The sequence below is a fragment of the Acanthisitta chloris genome, unplaced genomic scaffold, assembly GCF_000695815.1.
Source record: "Acanthisitta chloris isolate BGI_N310 unplaced genomic scaffold, ASM69581v1 scaffold23474, whole genome shotgun sequence".
Lineage (NCBI taxonomy): Eukaryota > Metazoa > Chordata > Aves > Passeriformes > Acanthisittidae > Acanthisitta > Acanthisitta chloris.
The window spans coordinates 20,821-44,827 of record NW_008669139.1 but is presented as its reverse complement, the minus strand read 5'-3'; the positions used below and the strand labels follow the sequence as shown (position 1 = coordinate 44,827).

General features: G+C 44.1%; 1 protein-coding gene across 1 annotated transcript in view; it reads right to left on the bottom strand.

Moving 5' to 3' along the window:
- The window catches only part of FGFR3 (fibroblast growth factor receptor 3), a gene marked incomplete at its 5' end in the record, with an annotated part of 31,809 nt that extends 8,005 nt beyond the window's left edge, over positions 1 to 23,804 (bottom strand). The window contains 7 exons of the mRNA XM_009073207.1: positions 377 to 564; positions 3,171 to 3,315; positions 7,814 to 8,004; positions 8,406 to 8,529; positions 13,144 to 13,313; positions 19,312 to 19,365; positions 23,541 to 23,804. Coding sequence (XP_009071455.1) covers positions 377 to 564; positions 3,171 to 3,315; positions 7,814 to 8,004; positions 8,406 to 8,529; positions 13,144 to 13,313; positions 19,312 to 19,365; positions 23,541 to 23,804 — 1,136 coding nt within the window. The remainder of the gene's footprint in view (positions 1 to 376; positions 565 to 3,170; positions 3,316 to 7,813; positions 8,005 to 8,405; positions 8,530 to 13,143; positions 13,314 to 19,311; positions 19,366 to 23,540) is intronic.
- Between the last annotated feature and the right edge of the window lie 203 nt (positions 23,805 to 24,007).

Here is a 24,007-nt window from a genome sequence, read left to right as displayed (position 1 = left end):
GCACAATTAGACATGCTCTTTCTCTCCAAATCCCCACTCCACCAGGGAGCCTGGACTGAACCATTCCCCTGTCAGATGTGCTTTTTGTGGCATCCACAGCTGCACTGCCAACCCCTCTCGGACAAGGGCAACAGCAGCGCAGCTGCTTTGAGGCTGCTCAGGGACCAGAGTCAGCTGCCACCAACCATTGCCCCAGTTGGCACAGAAATGAATAAAAGGGGGTTACACTTCTAGGCTGCAGCCAACTTACGGGAAATATTTTTCTGGTGGAGCTTCTCACCTAGACAGAAAATTTCAAAGAGGAGGAGGGAAAGAAAAAAAAAAAAAGAGGGATACCGTAGTGGGGAATAGGAATCTTGTATCTACTTTCTGTTACCTGTCTCTTGAGTGGAAATTTGGAGACTTTCTGTACAGTGGGGGTGTTCATGGCTTTTTTGTTTGGCATTTTCATCCTCCAGACAATCACAACGACCAGTAACAGGAGAAGGAAAAAAAAGCCAGTGCCATAAGTGAGAATGCCAGTGTACACTGAGCCGGAATCATCCATTTCCATGAGCTCCTCAGCTGCAGGGTGACAAGAGATGGCAGTCAGGACAGGGTGGGCTCACATGCAACTACACACATGCAGTGCAAAGAATCTTGGGAGGACTTGTACTGCTATGCCAATTTGCTGAGTGACTTCAGCGAGGGGACTCTCCCAGGCCAGTGGTTTTCCACCTGTGGCTGTAGCTGAAACATTAGTTTGCCCTTTTTGGGGTAATTTTACTGCCCTTTAATGCAATCCTTGAATTTTTAAGAGCCTTCAGCCCACAGACTAAAAACCACTGCTCTAGGCTGAAGGCATCTTCACAAGTCTGTGCTGTCCCTCTGACCCAGATCTTGCTTTCCCTGCACATCCACACCACATAGCTGGATGCCTTGGATGTGCAAAGCCTGCAGGATCGGGGTTTGCTGCACTTTGCTGATTCAGATTCTCCAGCAAAGAATTTCCACTGGACCAGTGCCTGCCCTGAGGGACTAAGGGGCTTGGAAGGGCACCCAGGGGTAAGGCATCACACAGGGAAGAACTTCAAGAGAACAATATGTTCAATTATTTCATCAAAGTTTAGTTCTGCTGGGAAGAGGCTGGAAGGTCTGGCCCAGAGAGGTGGGTGAGCTGGGAGGGTGATGGCATGAGCCCATCAACAGTGACTATCTGCTAGCAAAGCTCAGCTGTGTTTTCTCCCTTGCTCCTTTCAGGACAGGCATGTAGACCAGAGGAAGGGGCCATGGTGGGACTGGTTTTCTGTCCCCAAGAGGTGTGCTGGCATCAGAGGAGCAGTCAGCAGAGAGAAACTTTATAATGAAGTCATGTTGGTGTGGTTAGCTTGCTAGTGGACTGTATCCATCACTGAGCAGCCCCTTCAGCAAGCAGCAGGAGCCCTTCCCTGGCAGCAGCAGGCTCCGTGTCAGGCCTTTGGTAGCTGTGCCTGTGGGCACATGAGGAAAGGGCTGTTTGTGACATTGGAGGCTGCACCAGCCTGTGTGCCAGCTGTGCAGCACCTGATCCTGCCAAATGGCCATCTCCTCCTGTGAGAAAGGGGTACCAGATCTCCCAGGATTAGGCACTAGAGTCAGTGCCACAGCTCTGCTGCCTTGGCTCACATTGTCTCGCCCTTGTCCATGTCTTTCCTCCCGTAACGTGGACAGGGGTTTACAAGCAGAGGTTCTCCAGATGGGTCATATCCTGCACCCTCTGTGTGGGAGCCTGCTGCTGCACAGACGGCTGTCCTTCACTGCATCTGACTTCAAAATAAAGTTCTACTTCAGGTTTTTGGTGGATTTTCTCTTGGTTATGCTTTGCTTACAAAAGAGGTGAGAATTCATACACTGTAGAAACAGTATCAGTTGGACGAGACACTATAATGAGATTCTCAAAAACAGAGACGTTAGTCTTCTAACCAAAGGAAATGATTTCTCATCCAGTGGATGTCAGAAGCAGAAACAGGATCAGATCAGCTATTATAGAGCTGGCAAATAGGAAAGATCAGCAGATCCCACCGGCAGCAGGGTCGGGCATGGAGGAGACCTTATTAAGCCCCACTAAAAGCAATTACATCCAAATCACCCGCACAGATAAAGTCAAGGTTAGAAATGCCAAAGTTTCCAGTTCCTAAACATATCCTGAGATGGTTGTGCTGTGAGATTAACCCAAATGTGGTCTATGACTGGGTGAGTCAAAATGGACTGTATAGGATTTTGGGTGCCTTTTCAGTAAGGGTCTATGGAATATACTCCACATCTGTTTCTGTACTCTACATAATGCACAACACTTTTAGATTCAATATGAATATTGCTGGTGCTTCCTTGGACCATGCTCAAGTCTGCCCTGTAGCCAGAGGCAGATTCTGCAGGTGAAGGGGCAGCACAGCCTCATTCCCCCTTTTGGAGAGCAGATCCCTCTGTTGCATATTCTGTGCTGGCTTCATTGTCAACAAGAGCTTTGCACATGTAAGGACCACAAAATTGAGGTCACTCTGGCCTCGGGTTGCAAGCCCACTGCAGTTTTCATCGATCCCAGCTGGAGCAGGCAGCATGCAATGCCCCTGGGAGCCAGGACTCCTGTGCTCTGTCTACAGATGACTCTCCTTGACCTTCTGTTTGAGATCGCTATCTTGGCCTACTCATCCGTGAAGTGGAAATAATGCTACAGGCAGGGAAGGGTGTGCTCACACCAGACACTTATGCATCTAATTTTAGGTTAAGATATGAGGTCAGACAGAAAGTATCCTTCATAAGATGATCCACAGTCCATGTCCAATTTAGGTGCCTTGGATCGTCTGATGGAGAGGTTTCCTTCTCCCACTGGCAGTTAAGAAGACAAAGCTCCTTATTTTTGCAAGTAAGTCTCCCAACAAAGAGCCTGTGAACACCTCCCTGTGATCTAGATCAAAAAAAAGATACTGGGCATTTTATATCATTACTGCAATCATTTAGATTTTGAGATGTAATGCAAAAAAGAGTCAGCTGCGAGTATGCAACAGGGGTCTGCAGCAAATCCCAGAGGAGAGCCCTCCCTGGATAACATCCCTCTTCCAAGTAAGGGGCAGTCTGTGGGAACTTGGCATTTCTAAAGCAAAACATTGAGGCATCCTGGAGAGGGAAGGAGAGGCCAGCACAGAAGGAAATACCTGGTAGCACCGTCAGCCAAGCAGAGTGATGTGAGAACCCAATAGAATTCCCTGCGAGACAAGTATATTCCCCAGCATCCTCAAAAGTAACATTTCGCAAGTACAGAATCTCTAGCTCCTTATCCGTTGTGTTAACACCTGCCGTCTATGGGGGAAAAAAAACACACACATATAGAAAGAGGGAAAACAGAGAATAAGCCACATTCCCAGCAAGTGTGAGGACACCACAGGCAAATTTCAAAAGCAGATTATGGTAGTTCTTTTATTATTTTCCAGTGGCCCATCTTCCACATTTATTTATTCATTCCCCTCTGCAACCTGTAGTCAAAAGCAAAAAAAAAAAAGTTCCCTTCACCAGGTTCTTACTCTGTCCCACTAAAGAAGCATGCAAGCAAAAGCATCCAAATGAAAAATTGTCCCCACAATATGACTGACTTTGGGTTAGTAGAGTGAGTAACAGAGGTGGGGAAAGAAAGATGGGGAAAGAGGAGAGGAAAGACAGAAAGTAAAAAGAAAGGAGGGGATATGTAGTGCAGAAAGATTCAAGTGCTGATCAGAGGAATACACAAACATTTTGGTTCATGAGCTCACTGAAAAACAGAGAATTTTTTTCAGAGTGGACATCTCGAAGCCATGTATTGGCTACACAGCCCTTGATATCATAGTATAACTCGGGCTGATAACCAGAAGGTGCCTGCAAGGACCTTTTCTGCAGTGGCACTGAACAGTGCAGCCAAACCCTCCAGGCTGGAGTCAAACTCCCAGAGCCCAGGAGATTGCTGCTGCACTCTAGTTAACATGTTTGCTTGCATGAGCCAATGTTGATATTTATTTCTCCATTACTTCTCCAAGGGACAAAACTGATTGTATCAGTTTTATAGGTGACAATTTTGAAACAGTTTGGTTTTCCAGATCTTTGAACGTCACAGTAATTAACATGCAATTCTGTTATCAGCACTCAATTGTAAAGAAGGGAAAGGAATAAAAGTATAAAGAGTTGATAGCAAAATTTGACAGTCATTTTATTGTGGGAATTTTTCCATGGCAATTGCTGTATAGGCATCACATTCTTGTAAAAAAAAATAGCAAGAAAATAAGATAAAGCCATTCAGCATCAGTTGACAGGGTATAATACAAAATGAATAGTAATTTTAATCACTAGATTCTTAAAAATGTTATAGCTCATTCTTGCAGTTGCCAGGGCCTTGGGACAGAGTCTGTGGTTTACCTGGTTTTGGTTTGCGAATGTGGAGCCAAAATGGCTTTTCGGCTATGCCTACGAAATTGTTGGCTCTACACAGATATTCTCCTTCATCTTGTTCTGTCACATTGAACAGATTTAGGTTAGCATCGGCTTCAGCGTTTTTACTGATCCAAGACTGCAGGAATAGACAGAAACCTGAACTTCAGTAAACCAAACAATACCTCCATCACACCTACATCAGCTAGGTTTGACTGTGCATGGCTAGTCTCTTTTGGGCTGTGGCAACATTCCCAGCTCACCCTGTGGTGAGACACCTAACCCAGGACCTAGGTGAAGAAGAGAAGTTGCATTTGGCCCCCAAACCACATGCAGATGAACTCCCTTCCCTTCATACATGCGAATTTTTTTCCCAAACAGACCAGTTTCCCCCTTCTCCATCTGACAGCAGTCAAAGGCCCTATGGTTTCCTAATAACTCTGCAGACAGGAGCACCAGAGAAAAGGCTTAAGCAGAGATTTGTGTTTGCAACTCAGCTAGGCAAATGCTGTTTCAATTATCAGATCCAAAATAGAATTTGGAAACAAAATATAAGCAGTGGCGGTCTGAAACTCACTGCTGACTTTGCCTTTCAGAAATTAGCTGTAATTTTTTCCACTGCTTATAGGAGCCTCTTCTTTACTAAATAAAGTGGTGCATATAAATCAAACAAAGTTCAGACTCTAAAGGAAGGGGTTTATTTCTCTTCTTCCATGCTGCCACAACAGCACATCAGTTTTTTCCCTAAACACTAAACAGTTGTTTTTTATTTTGGCTTAAAATGCACAACTGTTTTAAGTGGCCTCAGAAGTAGCTTCAGTTCTGGAAATGAAAATAAAGCAATTATCTTCTCAGTTTTGGTCTTAAGCTCTCCAGCCCAGTCCTGGTGCCTTCTATTTCAAGGCCTGATCCTGCCAGTATGACTTGAAGCCCATTAAAATCCTCAGGGCAGTGAGCTCTGATAGATTATTAGGAACCGAACACAGATGAGGCACCAGAGAGGAGCCCTAGTGTCCATGTCTGATGACAAACACCACCAGTTTTGACCTGATCTCATCTCTAAGGCTTACGTGCTGGCAAGTCTGTCTGCTCTGACTAGTGGGGAAACGTGTCTGCCTGCTGTTGCTGCCTTGTTTATAATTAAACCGGGCATGTTTCAATGCAGAACACACAATTTAGCCTTTGACAAAGCTTGGGCACAGTGTTGCCAGCCCCCCCTCTGTAACTGGAATGCATTTAGTGCTCTTCTGCAAAGAAAAGGGGGTTTTCTTTGATCACAAATTAGCCCAGGCTTTCAGGAACTGATGCAGGTGATGGCTTGGTTTTGTCAGGCTGTTTTAAAAATGGGTTGAAAGTACAGCATTCAACTTATCCATCTGGACTGGGATGGGGTTTGACCCCCCTTCTCCTTAGATGTGGCAGAGAATTTCATGTACTGGGCACCTCTCTGTCACACTCACTGCGAAGCAGACTGGGATTCCCCATACATAAACTGCCCCATAGCAGACCCTACACTCCACAAAATCACCTGAAAGCAGAAGGGAAGGGCAGGCTGACATAAAAGCCTTATCCCCCCGCAGGCAGCACAGCACAGGGCAGGAAAGAACCTGTTCTAAAGCAACTGTGGACAGGGGAGGGCTGTTAACAGCACCCTGCTCCAGCAGCACGGCCAGGATGCTGGGGCAATGCAGCAGCACGGCATGGCATTAGGGGAACAACTCCATAAAGCCAACAGACCGGCCCCAAGATGACAGCAAGATCATTTTATCAGATCTTTATTTATAAAAAACAAGCAAACATTAAAAAAACCTGGGCTTGACACAGCTCTGCGGAGGCCCAGTACTAGTGCACAAAAGATGTATCCCAAAATGGAAATGCTCTGTGCCCCAGCACTGATGCCGGCATTAATACAATTCAAAGCATTCCTGATTAACCAGAAGTAGTAAATAGACGTGTGCTGGTCCTATTCAGCAAAAAACATAAAACCAAACAAAACTTGTGCTTTCAAACGCTTGCCTGTGCTCCCCTTCGAGGAATGTGAAGCCTTTGCCGTCCACAGAAGAGAAGGTATTTGGCAATTCTAATTACCTAGCCACCCCGGTGCCGCTCCAACGTAATTTTAAAACACTATTTATACGGACTATTTATATGTTCTTTGCCACAGAAAAATGGGAGCTTGTGCTTGTGACACAAGGCACTGTTCACAGCGGCTCTGCAAACTTCCAAAAGGTAGCACTTTATCCCACGGGGACCACACACGGAGCTCAGAGACTATACGAGATGGCATGTGACACAACCAGCTATTCAGAGCTTGGTACTGGGCTGTGAAACCAGGGGGAAATTCAAATATGCATAATTCAAACACATTTGAAGAGATGGTGAGAAATTAAAAGTTTTATCGACTTGCGAGAAGCCCATGTTGCCAGTCCTGAAGAACTGTCTCCAACCATTTCTTCCAACCAATCTGTTATTTCAATCTGTGTAATTATTTCCAGGGTCTCTGGCTTTTATTATCACATATCTGGCTGAGCTACAATTTTGTAGATGCTGTCTGATAAGTGTTTTGTTTTTAAACTTCATACAAAGAGAAGAAGGGTGTGTGCAGCATGATGTGCACAGGGAATGTCCATGCACAGGACAGACCCAGCTTGAAGCTGCAGGGACAAACACTGCTTGCAACTCTAATTGCAGAGACAGAAAAACTCCACTTGGCCCTCTATATTTTAATAAACACCAACACATGATGCCTTTAATTATGAAAAAAAAATATTTTAGAAGTTCAATGTGCTTTTCAATCTCTATTCCCTACCTTGGTTGAGGGAAACTAGGACCTCTGGCTTTGTTCTGGCTGTAATCTGCGAGTTCACTTTCAAGAAAGCATTTTAGCAAAGTAAAATCATGCTATGTGAGGTTTTCTCAATTTGAAAAAAAAAGGCTTTCCTGAGTAGGGATAATAGCAATGTTCACAAATATTAGTGGCTGGAACAAGACTGTGTTGGCTCTCAGGTGCTGGTAGTTTAACATTGTTTCATACGTGCACAGTGCTGTGTGTTTACTTGGAAAAGGAAAACAATGTGTTTTAGTTGGGAGCCTTTTATTTCAAGGAGCCCTGAAAATACATCTATTGAAGCTGTAAAAAGAAAAGGTTATTTTTACAATTTTAGGTCAAATGCAATCTGACAGCTCTTCTATTATGCTGCATTTCTTACAGTTGCCTCAGCTCTTATAACTACATTGCTTATCTGTGACTCTACAGTAGTAGTGTTATCTCTGGCAAACAGAAGAGTTTGAAACATTGACTTTGAGACATTTTTGCTGTATCCCCTCCATAAAGCAGACTATTCCACTATGCAGGCTTACAGATGGATTGACCTGAGGGTGAGAAGAAGAAGCGTGTACCAACCTTCAGCACTGTGACATAGGGGGTCCCATCGGGTCCGTATTTGCTGCCATTGACTTCCACGTGCTTCAGCCACTGGATGTGAGGCTGGGCATCACTGTAGACCTTGCAGTGAAACTCCACATTGCTCCCTACCACCACAGTCTGGTTGGCAGGGAGCCCTGCTTGCAGGATTGGTCGGTGGGGTGACCTTTCTGAAAAACAAAAGAAACTCTGAAACCTTCATCTCCTTGCTTTTCAGTAGAAAGGGTGCAGACTAGGTTGTGTCCCACAGGTGTCCTGACCACCACTCTACCCAGTGCTTCTCAAGCCAAACCTGGGAATGAAGGAGGCATCTCAGCCCTGCCATTCCTTCTCTGGCCCCTCTGTAGACCAGTTAAGTAATTTCCTGTTCACAGATCTGAGCCTGAATTGCTAGCCAAAAGGAAGCTTGTTTTAGAAGACACATGAAGATTCAGAAGGTTCACGAAGGTTTTAGAAGACACATGGTCCAGCGCTTTGGGAAAGAAACTAAGCTCCTGCTTCCCATATCCCATCACACAGCTATTCAACATCACCACAGATCAGCTATTGAGGGAAAGCAGAGAAATCTCACCCAATACATCCAGCTGGTACGTGTGCCTAATGTTGCCATATTTGTTCTCCACGACACAGGTGTAATTTCCTCTGTCTGACGGCACAACACTCTCCATTACCAGGCTCCACTGCTGGTGTCGCAACTAGAAGAAGAAATCAAATCATCAAGCTCGTGGTCAAGTACCATCATCACCAGACCATTCAAACCAGTGAACAATCAGTGAGCTTCTACACACTTGGCCAGCGTGAATGGAGCCCAGAGGAGGCCTGATCATCACAAGGATCCATTTCAAGGGTCATTAAAGTCTTATTGAGAAAAGGCATTAAGACCAATGCAAAAACAATGCAACACAATGTAACACACTGAGATTTCACTGGGGACTTCTATATGTTTCCACAAAAATCACAATAATGGAATCAGCTGACAGCTGAATGTGGCACCTCTCATTAGAACAACAACTCCAGGTAACGCATCAAGATAATGCCGATCTGCTGGTCCCCTCTGCCCCTCTGGTTCAGAGGCTCTGTCAGCTCAAAACATAGTATTTTTAGCTGCAGATCTTTACCAGCTGCTACATATAACCCATAAGGAGACCATAAACAATGAAAATCATGCTTCTTACCCCAAGCCTAACATATTTTAAAGGTGTGTGTGCTATGGTCCTGGCAGAAATGTGTATCTACAACTGCATTAGACCCCTAAATGCCCTGTAAAAAACTGAAGAAAACATGCCCAGCCTCAAGTCTGGTCCCTAGGAAACTCGGTCAGACCTATTTTGGCACCAAGTTTTACACTAGTTGGTTTTCTTGATGTGGCTCATGCCCAGAGTTGTTCATTGTTCAGTAGCAGAAGGGAAAGCACAACCCATGTCTCCACCCTGACCTGCTGCCCTGTCATCTCAGATAGGATTTTTGTCTCTAATGATTATAAAGGAAATAAGGGATATGGAAAGCAAATCTTGAATTAATACAGAAAGCAACCAGCAGTAACAAAGATGACTTCACGGTGCATAGCATATGAAAGCTCCCCAAATCTGTGGATATTAATTTGATGCCTTCTGCCGCCAAAAGCAGAACATGTAACTTTATTAAACAGTTTGAAGGTGACTCCAAGGACACAGAAGCAGAAGATTACAATAGCACTGCGCTACAGAATGTCAAGGGCTGATGGAAAAAACAAGGGTCTAATTGCTCCTGGAGGTTTCTTGCGGCAGCAGGTGAACTCAAATATGAAGTCATTTAACCTCTTTTGCTACACATAAATTGCATCCACATGCTTTCCTTAAAAGGGCCAAGTTGCCATCAAAGCCAGAATTTTGCAAAGAGTGTGTTTAAAATCATATGGATAGACAGCTTAGTTGTGAGATAAGCAAGCAAAATCCATTTTAACAAAGCTTTGTAGATCTTTGCATCCCTGAAAACAGCACTGCTGAGCACCCCACTTTTGAGACCACTGAATACAGCATTTCCTTTCATTTCAGGTTATAGGTAACAGAAGGCTGTGCCTAACAGTCTGTACAGACATCTCAGCTGCGGCAGGCATCTGGTCAGATCTAACTGCACCTCTGCCCACCAAGTATAGCACAGACAGAGGAGCTCAATACAGAGCCAACTTTATGCCTTTTGTAAAGCAACATCCCAGTTGTGCATCTCTGTGACAGTGTGGCAATCAAGGGTAAGAGAAGCTCTGAGAACAGAGAGCCTGGACCCCAAGTTCACAGCTGAACGCACCAGACTGTCACAGAAGTTTTAATGCAAATTTGTGGCTGCTCAGTGGCTCATTTCCACACTAGCTAGTCTCATAGTTGTGTCTAAATACTTCTTTTAAACTGCTTTTCAGCATTACAAAGCATTTGTATCTGGAACCCCTAGGAGCTCCTTCAAGGAAATGGGGCTCCAGACACATGGATGACTCCCTAGTCTGAACTGTATTATAAAATCAGGTCCAAATTATGTGTTTTACTAAGGACGCACTTTCAAAGAGCATAATGACACTGAAAGAATTGCTCTTCATGAGGTTTGTGATGGGGACTTTGGACCCTGAACAACAAAAGGAACCTGGGTGCACAGACTCATGGGGCAGAATTTGTTGGGAAACTCTTCTAGAAGCAACAAGCGTATTTTTTAGGTTGAGACTGGCAGCTAGATTTAAGGGATAATAAAAAGGGATGTTCCCAAGTTAGGATAGTCACTGCACTCAATAAAACACTAGAAACATGAAGTGACTTAGTGCAGGCATTAATCAAACGGGTGAGATACTGGAAATCCCTCTGGTTTATTTGGTGTTGTCATTCTTGGCTCCTTGTGAAACAAACACTTGCAGACACTCTTGGAACCTCGTGTTTGCCAGACTGGTATGCAAGTCAGTGCAATGGTCTGGGGAAGGGATAATCCTCCATCTCCCCTCCCCCTCAATCTTCCCTTCTAGGGTCATTTAACACACACAGGCTTACGATATTAGAGATTCCAACAAGGATTTAACCATTAATGCTCTTTGGGAAATTTCATGTAATAAGTCATATGAATTTCTTTTCTTCACCAGTTAAGGATGAACTGTAACAAAATTAGGTTAGCCTGCCCTGCATGTTTTCAACACTTGCCCTTCTCTCTTGCAGGCTTTACACCAGGCAGTCACACAGGTCTAAATGCCATGTGGAAACGTCAGATGTGGAAGAGTGGTCAGCTTTCATTTGCTGACAACAGACTTCTCACAATCAACATCTGAACTCTTCCACACACTGAAAACAAATGAGAACATTCCCAGCTCGAGGATTTCTGGGTTAAGACCAGATCTCGAGATGAAGTAAGCCAACCAAACTCTGCCAGATCTGGATCTTGCCTATTCTTTTCAAGCTGTCTAATCCTGTTATGAAGTTAAGTTGTAACAGGGAATTTAAATACATGAGATACCGAGCAGGTTTTCAATCTCCTTTTCTGGTTCAAATCTCAGCTGATATCTATCAGTATATTTATACTGGATGAGATTTACACTAGACTACTTACATCTAACAACGGCTCATGAGCAAAAGCAAGTAAATAAAGGAAGGAAAATTACAGAGAAAGAAAGATATCTTTATATCAAGAATGGGACAAAGAACTACACCTAGACAGATAGAGAGCTTAAACCAATCTTCCTGTAATTGGCTTGACATTGCCTTCAATAGCTCTTTTAAGCATCAGCTTGTTGCTGGAAGATGCCCCTAGAGAAACAAAGCACAGCTATGCCAAAGACTCACTACCGTGTTGCAGAGGATGAAACATGTCAATTTATACTCAAGGATGGATTAAAACTACTGGGAAGTGGGTAGGGGAATTGCTTTCAGCTTTAGATTTTATTCTGCAAGCATAATTTAGTGCAGCTGATGTTACACAGTTTAATAAAAAGCCGTTGGAATGGCACACACAAGCCTGAAAACACTTCATGATGATCCTTACAGCCTGCAATTAGTAAAAGATGCTTGAGCTTTGTGAATGTCATCTGCCGAAAAGCAGTTTACCCACAGGAGTTGCCCCCCAGCTTCTTTTCCCTCCATACTTGTCAGAAGATCCAAACTTGAGTGTGTTCTCAGCCTCATCCAGGCTGGAGCAGGGACAGGACTGAGAAGGGAGCTTCAAAGGCTTCACTGAAGCAATCACAAAAGGCTCTTTCAGGAATGGGTCTGAGCTAACAGGAAAGAAACAGCCCAAAACTGTGGGGAGGGAGGACTTTTTTGAATCCTTCTCTGGTTTCTGGAGCACAGCATGCTTTGCATGCCTAGTCCTCTTTCAAAATGCTACGGATGTGGCAGGCAGCTATTCCAAGTACTGATTTAAGGTGCCTTCCTACAAGTCACCTTCTCTCCTTAGCAGCAGCTCAGGGATATGTCAGCACTGGCAGAGTGCAGGCAAAAATCGCTGCTCAGGAGTACTTTCTGCTATGCTGATTTAGTTATAATCAGCTACTGCCAGTTTTATTCTCCCCAAATAAAACGTGAATGGGGTAAAGGAGTCTGACTGTGAACTCGAGGGGACAAAGTAATAACACAACAAAATCTGAGAAAAGCTGATTTTCCTTTTAAAATCCTGCCATAATTCATCATATACAGTAGCACAGAAACTTCTGGCTGGCTAATTAAATAATTTGACTGCAGTGGGGTTTTGTGTCCCTGAGCTCTGCCTATAAACATGAGCCAGAGCATTTTCCAGAACACCTCATGGCGGAAAGGAAGGAGAGCGAAGAAAGCAGCCAAGGAGCAGATGCTATTACTCTGGCTACATGGGAATCCAACACTTGACCAAGGGTCAGTGATTTATACCACAAGAATGTTAATGACTCCCAGCATGATGGTCCAGCTCTTTGGTGAGGTCCTTCTTACACCTTCAAAGGATGCCGAATAGGTTTTCCTTGAAAGCTGGGAGTAGTTACACTTGGTCTAACACACCCCAACACACTGGGCTGGTGTCCAGAAATTAGGAAGTTTCTGCTTCTGCTTTCTCATCACTGTTCACAACACAACCACAAACTCAGCCCCGTTTTTACCTACTCCGTGAATAACCATTATAGACAAACTCAGAGGGTATTAGTCTTCAATCCCAAAGGACAGCAGTCCTTTTTAACACTTTGGTGTCAAGCAATTCCCAAGGGTGCAAGAACCACCCTCATTTCTACACAGCTGGGACAGTGCTCTTACACCCACTGATGTTAATCACTGTGAAATACAATTTTGTAGTTGGTAGAAAACTGCTAATAAAAACTAAGATCCAAATCAAGGCCTTACCTTAATGCCCCCAATCCTATGCTCCCCTTTGAACTCCTTGCCATTTTTCAGCCAGTAGATGGAAGGAGTTGGGTTTCCACCCGCCGGACATCGGAAGCGAACGGTGTTGGCGGCGGGAACTGCCAGCAGCTTCTTCTCCATCTTATCCGGCCGAGTCCAGAAGGGGACACCTGAGAAAGGAAAAACCAAGTTGAACAGGCCCCTGTCTGCTGTGGAGCATATCAGCTGGCAAGCAGATGCATTTGAGGAGACTTTGGCATGTGTGGAGTGACAGTTAAATTGCTACCTGCTGCCATTATGATAAATGACACAGAAATGCTTTCCAGCAAAATGACTCTCATAGATGCAGACAGGGTGTTTGCATTTTATGTTTGTGATGAAAGGTTCATGACCAGGTTCTTGTCTTGGTAATGCCAGTATAAATCTAAAGTGTCTGCTTTTAAATCAACAGGTAGAGTTATCCCAGATCAGAATGAGAATCTGGCCTCAGCCTGTAAAAAGATACAGACGTACGTTCGGGACAATAATAGCCAAGAAGCATAAACAGCAGAAAGATGTTAGAACCGCAAAAGAATGCTGATGGGCCAGCAAGGGAGCAGAGAAGAAGTGTGAGCTGAGTGCACTGGAAAATGTTACTCTTCAGTGAGTACAAATGTAGTGTAGCCTCCTTAAGGGAAGGAAAGAAGAAAACACGCCAGTGCCAAACTGGTTTATCATGTTTATGTTCTTTAAGTACAAGTGATTTTAGTTTTAAAGATTCATGTTACCTTTGAGCAGGGATAAGTTTTAAAACACCAGTGTTAGCATGAGATACTTTTTTTGATAATCTGCCTCAAGTACAGTGATGTTCCTTGGCTGTGTTACAAACATTACATATTAACTCCAAATTAAGGCAGCGGCAGTGGCAAACTCATTATACTGAGAAGAAAGAAAAAGGTTTTTTTAAAAAAGCCTCCCAAGCTCTCATTTCTGCTTAACGAAACACTGCAGAGCTGTACATGGTGTGTCTGCCTTGCCACACCAGGGCCAAATCCAGCCTTTCAGATCTGTGCTCCACACCAAGGCCATAGGGAGAAGGGGGCAGACAGTGTTTGGGCTGCAGAACAGCAAAGAGGAGGCCAAGGAGTGTAAATGGCATCTCCTCCAGATGGGAAGGAAGCACCCACAGACACGGAGCACTCAAATGCATTGGCTGCAGAGACCTATGTGCTTCTGGCCAAGACAAACTGAAGATGCTGGTCCTTCAAGAACTGTCTTGGAGAACATGATGGCTCCCAAAGGTGTTGGGAAAGCATTGCTGCTGGCCTCTCCTGCAGTGGTGACGATGCTCAGAAACACCACCCATCATCACAGCCCTATCTCAGTGCTACTCTGAAGCCTCTGCCATCCCCTTCCCCTTAATGACAAGGGTGTACAAATTTTCCTTCTTGTTGCAATCCCTTTGAGATGCACACGTGCTGCCCTCTCCAGCACTCCCTGGTGTACTTGGCTCCATGACACCCATCCTGTTGCAATTCCAGGTAAGTCAGTGATGACCCCACCTTGGTCTTAAGTCTCCAGTGTCCCCTGGAGACTTCCTACAGGCTTCCTGCTGCATTTCAGCTCCAAGGATACTGCAGGCAAGGTCATACAGCTCAGCCAGGGCAATCCTTGCACCCACAGATTTTCAGCCCTTTCCTCATGATCCCCTCTCCTTGCAAATCCCACAAGACTGTGAAGGACTGGATATCAGGAGCTACATCCAGAAGGTCCTTCATTTGCCAGAGGCAGCCCTACTGGGCGCATTGTTCTCATGACTCATCTGCTTTCACACCTCTGCAGCTGGACAGCTGGATGTAGGTGCCTCAGTAATGCTGTTCCAGGGAGGGAAATCCAGTACTGAGGGTTTGCATCTGCCTTCAGCCTGCCTTGCACAATGTGCCATGATGCCTATCAGAGTCAGCCCCACGTATCAGAGGGATCTGTGCTCACCCATCCCGCGTACGCCTCATTTTTTAAACAACGAAACTGCTTAAGGCCCTTTTCTTGCCAGGATAGTACTGGATCTGGCAGGAGTATGGTTGGCATAAACAACAGCAAAAGGAGGAATCCCTGCAATTCCCATGCCCCTGCAAAATCCTGGCTACAAACTTGCTGTAAACATGAGGCACATCCTGGAAAAGCCTCAAATACTATATGATAATGTGGGCTAAAATGGGACATCAAGTAGCCATCTACCATTCCAAATGGTATAACTGCATAAAAATGGAGCATATTTAAAAAAAATGCCACAAGAGAGGGTTCAACCCCGAAAGAGCGAGCAGGTCTTGATGGTAAAGGACGATGCTGCTACTGCACGCACTGGAAAGAGCAAAAACCAAGCAAAGGCTGGGGAAAAAATACCTAGGCAGCAGCAAATGGATGAATGTGGACGAGGACACATGGGGTGGGGTTGGGAAGGTTGAAGAGGAGGGAGCACCACAAACCATGTTGGGAGTCATCTGGCCCTTGGTTTCTGAAGCATGGGCTGTTTTCTGGCTGAATGCTTCCTTTTGATGATGCACCAGGGCTACAGGGGAGAGTTATGAGAAGGCTGGGCACAGATGGAAAAGTGCCCCTTTGCCACCACCAAGCAGGGTGGCCAAATAACCTGCTGTTAGTTGTTTGATTAACATATCTGCCTACAATAAATCCCATTTTATGGTGTTGGTGACACTCACTTGGGCACTGTGATATAACTAGATCACATGGTCACCCTGTCAGGACAAGGCTTGTCCTTTGCACTATGCTTTTGGGGCTCTTCCCCTTTCCACGTGAGCTTCATGTGCCACCGGGTGATGTTTCACCATGTTTTCTCACTCAAAAAATGAGTTTCAATTTCAGAGGAGACTCACCAACCCACTGGCTGCACATGTTGTCACTGAAGCCAAAAGGGATTTTGCTATTGAACATCAGAGAGGAGCAAGATGAAGCCCAGGAAAGTTTCCAGCTAGAGATAGTCTCCATATGGAGCAAAGGCAGGATTCGCTCCTGCCTCCTGCAATTAGACACAGCTTCTTCCCTGAGTGCCTTCCCTTCGTTTGGGTGCTCTTCCGTGTGATTCAGGGCTTGCCAGGGCTGGGCACCCCTGGATTAATGTGCCAAGACTCAAACAGGGCATTGCTCTCAAGTCAAACTGGAACTGGAAGAAAGCGTCTACACATTGAAAACAGTGCCTTTGTTCTCACTCACAGGAGCAGTGAACAAAACATCCCTGCTTTTGGTTTGCTCTGCCCTGAGTCCTTTCATTACCACTTTTTAAGGGGGTAAAAATGTTGCTAACTCTTCTTTTCACGCAAAGCTTGCAAAGCTCCAGAGAGTTCTGGGAGTGGGAAAGGAAGAAGGATGAAAGACAGGAAAAATTTATAGGCTCACTCTCTCCAAATTAATTACCAGCAATGATTTTGCATGTGCAGGTGTGGAAAAAAAAAAAAGGGACTCCTCGCAAACATTATCACTGGCCCTTTCCCATCATCAAACACTAAGCCTGACGGCCCGTTTTGTTTGTCAAAGACACTGGCCACCCATCCAACTGGAATGACCAATTAAAAAAAACTGAGAGCAATACTTGGAATAATTAATACAGGCGAGTACTCATTTAGCAATTAGGAGCTGCTACCAAATTCTGTGGCAGATAGAATCAACCCTAATTGTGTAATTTCCCCAGCTGACGCCTCCAAGGACACAGCCAGATTTAATTGGAGATTATAGGGGCTCTTTGAAGGTGCTGGGGCCGCGCAGTGGGGGCTCCAAACAAACAGATACAGAGGGGTAGGGAGCACTGGGACAGAAGCACAGTGTGTGAAAAGGGAGTTTTGTTTTTGTTTCAGGGCCAGGAAAAACAGCTGTAGAGAACAGAGGCACTGGAAAACCTCTTCTCCAAAGACGGATCATGGTTTGTGACAAGGCTGCAACAAACAGGCCAAGGACTTGAAGCTGCTGAAGTTCCTCCTTATTATTTTCTGCTGCCCATCCCTACGGGATGCCGCCTTTCCGTACTGCCCTTCAAAAAGGAAGATTAAAGAAGGGTGAGCAGAGCAAGGCAGTCCATGTGGAGGATCTGTCTTCATGCTCTCCGACAGTTTTTGCACCAAATATTCATTTCTTTTAGGACATATTTCTTCTAATTCTCTTGCTTTGGTACTTCCAGCTTCTGTTGTTCAACAATTTTCTACCAAAACCTTAAAATTAACAAGGCTGGCTTCAAACTCATGGCACTATTGGAAGCAGCTTTCCAAGCTCTTCTCTATATGAGGATAAGAAACTCTCTCGAGTAACACAATTAAGCCAGAAAAGTAACTTATCATCACAAGTGACCAGGACATAAGAATTTTCTTCAGTGATGTGTAGTATGGCAATATGCAATGAGCCAGTACTGAACAATTACCTCACCCTAAATAAAATCATTATCAGTTATATTGACTAGATGACCTTTAAGGTTACTTCCAACTCTAACAATTCTATGATATTTTTCTTTTGCACGAAAGCATATTTATTGCCTTCCCTCTTTAACTACTGATCATGGCTACATCTGATGGCCAAGCAGGGGCTCATACACCTCATTAGCAGGGCACTTTTTTGTCACAGGAGACAGAGGACACAGGTCTTTGGGCTGTCCATAGGACAGGGCACTGGCTATACTGTGTCTGCCTGCCTGGGATGGTCTTGCAGACTCTGTTCCTGGTGGGATGTCCCGGCAGCATGGTGCCAGGGTTAATAACACAGCTCCCTAAGACTCAAGAGATCTATGAAGGTTAAGTGGAGGATTTGACGTTAAAGAAAGCAACATAAAGCACATCAACATCAGAAAATGCCATGAGATTTCACCACACTGACACATCAAGCTAATCAACTATTTTTAGAGCAGAAGAGAATGCAACTTTTTTACGAGACCTTTAAGCAAATCCAGCCATTACCTTCAGGTCTAAAAAAAGAGACAGCCTCCAAGTCAAGAAGACCCAGAAAACAGGCTATAAATACATGCGGCAAAACACATGTTTTCCTTTCAGAGAAGAAAAACGTCTTTCTGTACCATAAACCAGCTGATGTTTTGTGCTACCTGTTGCTAAGAGATCAAGTTCTATACAAACCACATGAAAAAAATGTACAGAATGATTAGTTGTGCTCATCAGAAGCTGCTCTGTAGCAGGAACAAATCCTGACCAAACCAGACCTTCCTACACCTGTACCCTGAGCAAGTCTGTAAAGGTGCCTGTCACCTCACAGGATATGGCCCTTAATTAGAGGCTATCAGAAAACCACTAACTGCTGCTGATGGGTTGCCTGGCACCGTAACTCACCATTACTGTCCACATACTGAATGACACAGTGGTATGAACTTATTGCAGCGGGAGACCTGTTTGAAAGAGTCCTGCATGTCCAACACTATGAGCAGGAGAGACTTTCCAGTCATGCTGAACTCCTGCCAATGTACATAGCCGATTAGGAGTTCAAATGCAAGACATTTACTTGTTAAAAACACATAGACACAGGCAGCTTGCTTTGCAGAACTATAAAGAGCAGAATAAAACACAACACTAACGCCTCTGAAGCATGTAATGATTAATGGTACTGCACTTAAAGAAACCAGCACTTGGACTGAAAGAGGTTCAGAGTAAAAGCACCAAGAGGCTCCATCCTGGGGATCCCTTCCCCATGAGTGAAAGAAAAAGTCAGTAAAGCCAAAGGGGGTGATGCTGCTCATGGCATCAGTAAACTTGGCCCTTGGGTAGTGTAAATTTTACACTCCGACTCCAGTCAAGATGCTGGTAAGGACCAGAATCAAAACAGATAAAAGTAAAGTGAGCCAAAGTTTCAAATGATGTAAAACTGGTGTAACACCGGTGTAGTAAAAAAAAATAATATGGCAAGTGGGTTTGTCTGGACTTATACGCATGGAGAATTTATAACTACTATCAATCCCGATTCATGGCATCAAGTACTATTGCTGCAGGATTGTATAGTAGCAGCAGAAACACTCTGGCAGCTATTTCTAAATTTTTAGATAAATATCTAAAATAGTACCATACTAAGGTTACCAATTTCAACACAGAAAAAGAGCTGATGTCTGACCATCTGTATGAGCTGCCCTGCTTGGGAGCTACATCTCCTTGAAAGAAAAGGCTTCTGTATCCCAGAAAAACAAATTACCTGTGTCTTCTGACTCATCATCATCATCTTCATCATCACCTGACGAAGGGGAATCTAGGAGGAGACAGAAAAAGAAGTGAAGCAGAAAGGCCATGGCATGTGGGGACACCACGTTGGATGAGACTGTTGGTACCACAGTGGGCTCCAGCAGGGGAGGAAACCAAAGTGATGGGCCACCCTTCCCTGGCAGCCCCACTAGCCTATCCCTCCAATGCTGCTGGGCCAGGGACAACTGGCCAGGAGCTTTCTGAACTGGGAGAGAGGTGTCATGAGCTCGCCAGTGCTCTGCCACCAGAAAACAGGGTCCAATGCCAAACAATTTTCCCTGTGTGAAATTCTCTTCTCCTCTTAAATACAAAAGAAATTCCAAAAGGGAAAGTTTCTTTTTGCAGAACAAGCTCTGTGACCACCTTTTTTTTTCCCCTCTAGCATTCACGCTGAAGACTTTTTATTTCACCATGTCTCAATGTGACAGGTCAGCATTTCTAATTCACTTTCCCTGCATTTTTCTTTGAACTCAATATACCCCTGCCACATCTCCCTTCATTAACTAATTGTTCAACCATTAAGACCAAAGCCTTTTAAACTTCTCCTTGCAATCAAACCTCTCTTTCCATCAACATTTTGGTGGCTACTCCAAGAACCAGCTCCCTGCAATTATACTCCTCCCACGGAGGCACCTTGAGGCTGTAACTGAATACAGGTTAACAGGTGGGAATGTTCCATCTGCATCTCTCCAGACTGTTTCTTTTAATGTGGTCTAATATCTCACCTTCTCCAAGCTGTTCACAATGAAGTGTCAGTCCCTCTTCCCCCCACCAAATGACTACTGCAAATGTAAATCACATTATCAAATAGTAGCTTAGTGTTTGATTTAGATCAATCCAGGCAGAACATCCTTCATTTCAAGATGAATTTGAGTTTTCTGCTGTTCTCTGACCAACTCAATGAAGGTAAAATGGAACAGAAGATAAAAAGAGGGGGCAGAGGGGAGAGGAAGAGTGGAGGAGGTAGGGGAAGGAAATGTAACAGCAAATACTTCTCTGCAGGATCTGGAAGGACCTTCCAGACGTATTCACCATTCACAGAAGCAAATAACACAGGAACCTGCCTTAGACTGCAGGGGCACATTGTGCTTTGCACCTTCTCTTTGGCAAAGTCTCAAGGACGACTTCAAGCATGTAACTAACTGCAAATCCACAGCTGAGGTCCTGCTGGCAGCAGAACTAGGGAAATGCCACAGGGCTTGCTGAAAGTGAAGTGGATGTTTAGGTGTTTTGGCTGATCCAGCAGGTTTACTCAAGTTCTGGCAAAGGCAGAAACTGAGCCAAATCCCCACCAGCATCGACAGAGAAACCAACACATTCTCAGCCCTGCACTCTCAGATTTGGTTACCTATATATTAACATGTGCTTATAGTTCACTTCTGTTTTGCAATGAATCTATCATTTGAGGATCCATCCAGAGGAGCAAAATAATTTTTTAAACTAATCCAAAAATATTTTCACAAAGTTGAGGGAAGTCTTTGACCTTGTTTAAGACAAGAGGTACAGCTTAGACTTTCAGACCAAATATCCCATGTTCATAGCTACTCTCCTATTCGGGTTACTAAAACATCACCTTTTACAAAAGGTGACTAAAAGGTATTTGTTTATCATTTACTAAAATAGTAATCCTTTGCAGAAGTTTTCAAGTATTGGCATCAGCATGAACTGCTAGATGATATTCTCAAAAGGGCTTAAATTATGAATGGAAAGGGGCTCGATTTGTTTAGTCACCTGTTTTGCAATGCTTAGGCTGGGATATTTTGAAAGCTCTGCTCCCTGGTACCAGCCTGCAGTCCATGCTCATCACAGGAGTGCTGCTCAGCCACTAAATCCAAAGGCTGTTCTGTGCACGAAATGGTTGCAGAAATGGAGCTTCTGCCAACAGGTTGGAGATCAGTTTGGGCATGTAGCCTCTAGTTGTGATCCTCTCCAACTGCTCAGGTTTTAAGGGGACAGTGTGTTTCTTTTTGTAAACTAGCAAAACACTCAAGCCCGTCTGTCAAGGGAAGCATTTTAAAGAGATAAAACCCTGCTATTAATCAACCTGTTTCTCAGCCCTGAATGCCAGCTCCAGCATCTCCTTGCTCTGCTTTGAGCATTCAGCATCTCACTGTGCAGTGAGAGTGGCTGCAAAACAGCCAATTTGTTGAAGACTCAAATCTCATGGCTCTATGTAAGAAAATCCTGATATGCCCCTAAAATCTGGAAGCATCTCTCAAAATGGAACTCTCATGTAGATCAGCTATTCCAAACACACCTAGCCTAGTTTTGCTCACTTAAGAATACAGATCAGAGTGATTCCAGTTTATTAGTACAGATTGAAATCAGTTTAACATGGAGAACAACTCCAGCCCTGAACATCAGATATCCACATAAATACCCAACCAGATACCTGAGCTAATTGCTGGCATTACCTTTAAGAATTGTGAACAGAAACCACAAATCTTGGGATAACAATCTCATCTCCACACTGCCACGGTGAGCAATCAATACTAATTATGAAGAAATATCTGAGCATACAAGAGGCGCCACTATTGCCACATAAAGCAGGGCTTCAAAGTTGAAAACGAGTGCTGCTGACAGCTAAAATGGAGACTCCCACATTACAGGCACTTTGGTGGTAATGACAGTGGGCTAATAGAATCAAAGACTCATAATGCTGTCAGAAAGCAGGTTCAGGTTACTCGCTTGTTCTTAAGCTGTTATTAGCTATTATTAGCGAAGAGGAAAAATACAGGGGCTTAAACTTTTTAAAAGCAGAGGATTATCAGTCCTTCTACTATTAAAAACAATTTCTCACTTTAAGAACTTTTGGGGCTGGCAGCTGTTTCATTTGAGTGTGTAACCAGCTGCCCTCTCCTGCTTCCCTGCTGCCCCTTGAACTCAAAAGCATTTTAATGTCACTTAGAAAAAAAAGAGAGTAACATTTCTAACAACCTGCAGTTCCTTGGATAGCTCCAATAATCGTACCTAGTTAAAGAAAACCTTTCAAGGGCCAAATACTTCTTTAACCATTTAATTGATATGACCTTGAAGCATTCACAGCAATCTCCAGTAACATTCAATGAAAAGCAGATGTTGGTAAAGGCTTGCTGAAACGAGCTTTTATTCTCACGATAGTTTGGTTCTCTCACACAAAATCCTATTGCTGGCGCGAGAAAGCCCTTTTTAGAGTGGATGTGATTCACAATCACAAACATCTCTGTGTCTGGTTTTCAGAGACCCTTACTTTTTGAGGGAACTCAACTTTTGGAGGCAAGGATCTACTGTTCAAGGATCTTGAAAAAGCTCCAGCAGCACAAGGGCAAAGGAAAGTTTTCAAAACCTTAGATTCACAAGGGGCTAATTTCTTCTGAAAACTCAGGCTTTTAATCTGTGTGATCAGGAGGTTTTCTACCTGCTCATAGTGAAGAATATCTGTCTACCAATGCATCAACCTGAAATCATGGAGATGACCTTAGTGTTGGTGGTTAGCTATCTGGAAATAACAGGTCTTTCTGGCACTCTGTTTAGTGAGCCAGGCTTGGACAGCTTGTAACTGTTCTGTCCTCATCACACAAAATACGGCCAAGCAAATGACAGCATGTGCTTTGCTAACACAGCACTTGTTTGCAATATATGAATCCCTTTGATGAATACCTTTGATGAAGCACACATTTGAGATATACACAGTTTACAGAGAAGCTACTTCTGAAATAAACTAGCAATATGTGATAACCGGGATGGAGGGTAGAGATTTATCAGCTACAACAAGGAAAGAGTTTTCGGGAGCCTCCAGATTTTGCATGCAATTTTGTCCCTGATTTGTCACATAAAGTGGAAAACATCATTTAACCTCTCTGAGCCACAGTTCACTCACTCATAAAAGACTTCAAAGGCACATGTAGCATTGCATCTATCTGAGTGTCAAGGGGGATTTGGGGTTTAATCTGACTAGCACCATTTCTAAGTATCTCCCAGTATTAACATCAAGCTTTAACATTTGGTATGGAGATCCAAGCATTCTACAATTGGTTTGTTTTGTCATTCTAATCACTGCCAGGAGTTACTAGGGAGGTAGAGACCTACCAAGTATGGATGAACACCACAAACCACCATCTGTGCTAACAGGTGGAAGGGCAACATCTTTAAAAAAGGGGGGAATGAAAAGAAACACCAAGACAGCTGTAATTCTGCACATACCTGTAACTCTGACTGTAAAGTTTCCCAGGACTTCATTGGAATGCCTTGGCTTGCAACTGTACAGCCCTGAGTCATCATATGACACATTGATTATCTTCAACAGTTTTTGTCCAATATGAGTTCTGTTGGTAGGTGCAATCCCAATACCATCTTTGAACCAGAAAACAGACACAGAAGAGCCTTGGGTGTTACAGGAAAGTTCAATGGTATCTCCATTTCCAAACACCAACTCTTCCAGAATGGCGGTCTCGCTTCTCAAGTATTCTGCACAGGGAGAAAGAAATGGAAATTATTAAATGAGAGCAGGTATCAGAGATAGAAAAACCATTTTAAAAAGCAACATCTTATATTTGCCCCTCTGATGCTTCTGTATGCCCAGAGCTCCTCCTTGCCAGAGATAAGCCTTGCCTGCCCCAGACAGGTAGCAATATAAAGTGGCAGCTGCACGCACTACAGTCAGGTCTCTG